Here is a 5,828-nt window from a genome sequence, read left to right on the forward strand (position 1 = left end):
GAAAAAGATGAGGGATCCCTGTGGACGGATTAGACCGACTCAGCAGGTTTCATGTCCAATACTGCTGAACAGACAAGTGGGATCAGCCAACAGCAGATTAGCAAGGGAGGAAAAAGAATAGCATTTTGTTTAGACTTTAACCAGAGTCTAAACAAAATAAACTGGATAATATTTTACAGTAAATGTTTGTTTGTTTTTCTATAAACCACAGGACAGAAGAAAGATGACGGACAGAGACCACAGACTGTTGTCTGTTGATCAGTTTGGAGGAATTTTCTCTGAATCCACGTTCAGTGTCCCCAGGTTTCTCCCTCACCTGTCTTTATCGTCTTTATCGTCTCGGTCTAAACTCCTTCCTTCGACTTCAGCTTTGAAACATTAGCTGCTCAGAAAACAGACGTCATTTTGAACCGAGCTGGTGGCAGAAGGTCGTTCTCTGTGGGGCCCGTAAATGTTTTATGGGGAAGTGAAAGCGTTCAACACATTTATTAGGCCTTGAGATTATAAAGCTTCATTTACGGAGGCCTGTTAAGTCTGGAGATGTTCAACAAACACACCTGACACTAAACCTCCCTCTGTTACTGACTACAGAACTGTTTCTGCTACAGTTAACTCACTGTGAAACCCCAGCCTGTTTAGTTGAACACTGATATATTGGACTGAAAGAAAGAGATTCTCAAAGAGAGTTTCTCTTTTCTAAACTTTTATAGCAGTAAATCATTGGTCAGTAAACAAAAGATTCAAACTATTTATGTAAACTTTTTTTTTTTTTTCACAACATCTGATGATCTGTCACGGCCCACTAATGTGCCACGGCCCACTGGTTGAGAATCACTGTTCTACCTAATGCAGATGACCTCCTGTTTTATGCAAAGACTTCCAAATCACATGACATTTTTCCATAAATATTGTCTGCTGGAAGTTGACGGCACATGAAACTGAAGCCGGGAGAAAAGCAAACAAACAGTAAATGCTTTCAATTTCACTGACGGGGAAACGTGAGAAGAAGAAGAAGAAGAAGAAGCTGCCGAGACAGAAACGCTGAGCTCTGCAGCTTTTACTCCAGAGAAGAAAACAATAAAAGAAACCAAGGAGGTGAAGACAGATGATACTATTCCATCCCTGCAGGACTCGGAGGACGAGACCGCCGCCAACCAAGCAGCCCTCAGTTTAATGAGGCACAAATTTTCTCTGACACAGAAAATCTCTCATGTGTGAAATTATATCAGGTGGTTTTATATTCATATCTAAAAATGAGATTCAATAAAAAGTCAAATGGCTGAAGATGTTCCTCTCGCCTCTAACAACACAAGGACATGAAGCAAAGGTCAAAAGGTCAAAGGTCGTACCTATGAAGAGCTGGCTGTTGAGCTGCAGGTGGAAGTGTCCGTCAGCAGGAGCTTCCTGTGTGGCTGCAGGAAGGTCGTCCAATCGGAGCGAGGCCTCCTTGATGTTCCGCTCTGCTCGGACCATGTGCCACCTGTTGTCATTCAGAGGGACTGCAGCTTCCACCTGAACCTCCAGTGGTCCATTGCCAACGTCGAAGGAAAACAGCACCTGAGTGGAGGCTGATAAATCGAAGAAGAAAAAAATGTTTTTAAATTAGGGACAGAGCAAAATCACGAGTTTATATTTTGGAATTTTTTTTCTCTGAAGTTTGTGCTGGAACTTTTGTGAAGTTCCTGGGGAGAGATGTGTTCTTGATCAAAGATTTAACTCCAGGCCTTGTTTTTTTGCACGTCACTGTACACCCTACTGTAATTCCACAACAAAACAAAACAAATGAGAAAAAAAATGCAGATCAAATAAGTTTTCTGTTTTTGGATAAAGTTATAAATCTGATTCAGTTTGTGCAAATGGGACCAGTCGTGGAAATGAGTCATCTCTCCGAGGAGACAGCTTTATATCTGCATAAAAACACCAGCCAAGGAGAGGAGGAATGGTGATGCATCCAAACACACAGCTCAAGCCGTTCATATCAGACCTGCCACTGTCACAAACCAAAGATTAGAAATTAGATTAACATTATTTAACAATAACACAATAACCCCAATATTTAACAATAACACAATAATATAACACACAATATTTTATTTTGAGACTTAAAGCAGTATTACTACTATTACCACACTAGGACCAGAACTCCACCACTTCTCAAATTTATTTAGATTTAATTGTCAATTAAAAGTTGTAAAATATCATACAAAGATTTCCACTCTTTCTACATTAGTTGCAACTTTCAAATTCAGCACCATGGACAGATCCAGAGAACAGGAACACTGTCCATACGGACATTGGTTCAGCACCATGGACAGGTCCAGAGACCACTAACACTGCCCATACGGACATTGGTTCAGCACCATGGACAGCTCAAGAGAACATGAACACTGTCCATACGGACATTGGTTCAGCACCATGGACAGCTCAAGAGAACATGAACACTGTCCATACGGACATTGGTTCAGCACCACGGACAGCTCCAGAGAACAGAACACTGCTTATACGGACATTGATTCAGCACCATGGACAGGGGCGCCGGTCTGGTCAGTGACAAATTTAATTCAGCACCATGGACAGAACATCAGCCCACATAGTGCACTTTTTTTTTTTGTTTCAGGACCCCGGACAGAGCTTTAACACCATGACTGCCGGTTCTCTTCAGCACCACAGACAGCGCCACAGCTCCTCTCTAAACAGAGAGAGATTTAAGTGTGGACTGTGGAGCGCAGAACAAAATGAAACAATCCAACAAATATCCAGGCGTCCTGGAGTAACTTGATTTAGACAGTGTTGTCGGGTCTCAACATGATGTTACACACTGATTGCTGGCAGCTCAAAGACCATAGCAGCAGCATTAAGAGCTGGAGCAAACACAATGACAATGATTTCCCTGAGGTGGGGGGTGGGTGGGGCGTTGGGGGGAGCAGCAGCGTCTGTGTATTAGGTCCTGTTCTTCAACAACAAAGAATACAAGAAAAAGACAAAAAGACACAGAGTCAACCTGAGTCCATGGTGCTGCCAGCTGTATGTGAACGCCTGATGATGTATGAACCACACACACCCCCCCCCACACACACAGACATGCTCAGTACACAGCTGTACCTTCATGTAGTTCATCACTTTTAACACAAGGATGCAGTATAAATGACTGCAGCACTGCAGTGTTCAGATCTGATCAGATATTCTGCTGCAATGATGAGTGAAAAAAAAAAAAAAAACTAAACAGAACTGACTTTTTTCATGTAAAAAACCTAAAACCCCTATAGCAGACGTGTTCAAAGTCTGGCCTGAGGACCAGCCATGGCATTTAAATGGCTTTACAAGGTCCCTGACTTCTAAACGTTCGATGGAGCGTTGATCTTCTGAGATCTTGGCTGTTTCTGTGTTTGAGTTCAGTTGTTCATAATAATAAAGCATTTTTAAAAAAAAGTTTGGAAAAATCCTGAGGTGTTAAACAGAGAAGGTCAAAGGTCAAGCTCCTGTTTCTTCAGTTCTTGATAATCCAACTAAACCTCACACCTGCTTAGAAGGTGTTTCCTAAATTAACAGCCGGAGAACTGTTTCAGTTCTTTCTCTCCCTCTCAGCTGCTCAGTGAAAAAACTCGGTTGATGCCAACACTGAATTCGATTAAAAGCCTTTTTGTTAATGGGTTAATGACATTCTTAAACGTACTCTAAGGCCAGTCAGGCAGCAGCACTGAAGCAACCTCACACTCATCTTCAAAGGAAAGTGTTTCAACGATTGCATCAGAATTTCTTTCTTCTCACTGAAGCCTCTGATCTGCTGAGCTCCTGAACACCCACTGCTACAAAATCTAAAAACAGCAACACAAGTGTGAATGGACTCACAGCTCAGTTCAATCCGTATGAAATCTTTAATGCCCAGGTTCTCCAGGAACACACCGGAGGAGGCGGTGGTTTTAAAGAGGAAGGAAATGTCGGCGCTCAGCTCTCCGTGGAAGGTGGGGAAGTGGAGGTACGACGTCTCCTTGTCGAAAAAAGCAGCGTTCCACAGGCTTTCTGAAAAACACAGACACAGACCATGACGACGGTGAACGACGTGGCCCTGGTGTCACCTGGTGATGGTGTCACCTGCAGGTCCAGGTGAACTGAGTTAGAAAACAAAGGCTGCTGCGACTGGAGCTGAACGAGTGAAGAAGAAGAAGTAGAAGACGCAGAAGAAGAAGAAGAATATTTCTCCTTTCCACTACACAGGAGAGTCAATCATTCTGATTTTCCTGTCTTACTGGAACTGGAACAGTGAGAAGAAGAAGAAGAAGAAGAAGAAGAAGGAGGAGGAGAAGAAGAAGAAGAAGAAGAAGGAGAAGAAGAAGAAGAAGGAGAAGAAGGAGGAGAAGAAGAAGAAGAAGAAGAAGAAGAAGTGACGCCATATAGGGGGTGGGGGTGGGGGGGGTCACGTACTGTCTCCATGGATTGGAGCGGTCCAACACGGTAGACGGCTTCTGACCCCGGTCTCTGAAGGTCACCCAGAACCAGGGACCTGACTGGGAGGCTCTCTTTGTGGGTGAGCAGACCTGAGTCCTCAGTCCTGGAGCAGGAGTGAGAGAGAATATCAGGACGCAACGATGACATCACTGTGATGTCATCGTTACCCGCTTTCTTATATATTTAACATTTAACATAAAGACAATTCTCTGAAGATGAAATTGGATGAAAAAAAATACCAGTACCAGTCCATGCGGTCTGCATCACAGTTACAGTAGTGGTGTGGGTCCACGCAGTCGCCCTGCAGCCCACACGCACACTGTCGGCTGCCCGGCTGGGCTCCACCCCAGTAGGTCTGCAGACGACCAGACCCGCGGCCGCCCAGCCACCAGCTGAAGGGAGAGCCCTCTGAGAACAGACAGCACCAGAGGTGAACCAGTGAGGCAGCTGGGACCAGGTCAACTTTAACATCTGTGTGTGGGAGGCGTTCGTCCACAAATAGAAGTGGAAATAAAAACATGACAGCGCTTTTCTCACTGTGAAATCTCTGTGACCTGAAAGACTTCAAACCAAACTGCACATATTAAACCTCCAAACTGGAGCCATGAAAACATTGTTTCCTTGTTGACTTCAGCTCGGGAACGCTGCCAAGTTTCCCTCAGCTTTTAGCTATTTTGTGTTAAAAAAAAAAACAACAAACAACAAAACTTCCCCAGAGTTCATTGCTGGAAAAGTTTGTTGCTGCGAGAAACTGGAAAAAAAAAAAAGAAGGTCTTATGTAAGTGAGCAACATTTAACATCAACAACCTTTAAACTATTTTTTGGAATTTTCCTGTCCAAAACAAACACTTTTTTCATTTAATTTATTGTTAAAAAGACTCTACATCCATCCATCCATCCATCCATCCATCCTTCCATCCATCCATCCACCCTTCCATCCATCCATCCATCCATCCTTCCATCCATCCATCCTTCCATCCATCCATCCTTCCATCCATCCATCCAGGATACAAGCCAGAGATAAAAGCCGAGGCCGTACCTGGGGTGTTGAGGAGGCGGGACCTGCGGCAGCGGTAGGACAGTTCCTGTTGGCAGTGCTCTGATTGGCTGATGACAGCCATGAGCTGCTCCTCTTCAGTCATGTAGTCAAGGTGAACGGAGTAAAGGTTCCCACTCGGAGACGGTCGGATCCTGGTCCGTTCTGTGTTGTTGTGTTGGATCACCATCCACGTGTCGCCCTCTACTGACACACCAGGAGAAAGACACCAGAAACATGACTGCTGTGAAAATGACTTCATTTAATTTGGTGTCAATTTAACACCACTAATACTATTACTACTATTACTACTACTATTACTACTACTACTACTACTACTACTACT

General features: G+C 43.9%; 1 protein-coding gene across 1 annotated transcript in view; it reads right to left on the minus strand.

The window, feature by feature from the left end:
- Nucleotides 1–5,828, minus strand: part of LOC103396794 (contactin-associated protein-like 4) — a 61,767-nt gene that overhangs the window by 14,836 nt on the left and 41,103 nt on the right. The window contains 6 exon segments of the mRNA XM_008335018.3: nt 1,350–1,568; nt 3,850–4,020; nt 4,423–4,434; nt 4,437–4,549; nt 4,692–4,854; nt 5,486–5,686. Coding sequence (XP_008333240.1) covers nt 1,350–1,568; nt 3,850–4,020; nt 4,423–4,434; nt 4,437–4,549; nt 4,692–4,854; nt 5,486–5,686 — 879 coding nt within the window.

Source organism: Cynoglossus semilaevis, chromosome 20 (genome assembly GCF_000523025.1).
Source record: "Cynoglossus semilaevis isolate Cse_v1.0 chromosome 20, Cse_v1.0, whole genome shotgun sequence".
Classification (NCBI taxonomy): domain Eukaryota; kingdom Metazoa; phylum Chordata; class Actinopteri; order Pleuronectiformes; family Cynoglossidae; genus Cynoglossus; species Cynoglossus semilaevis.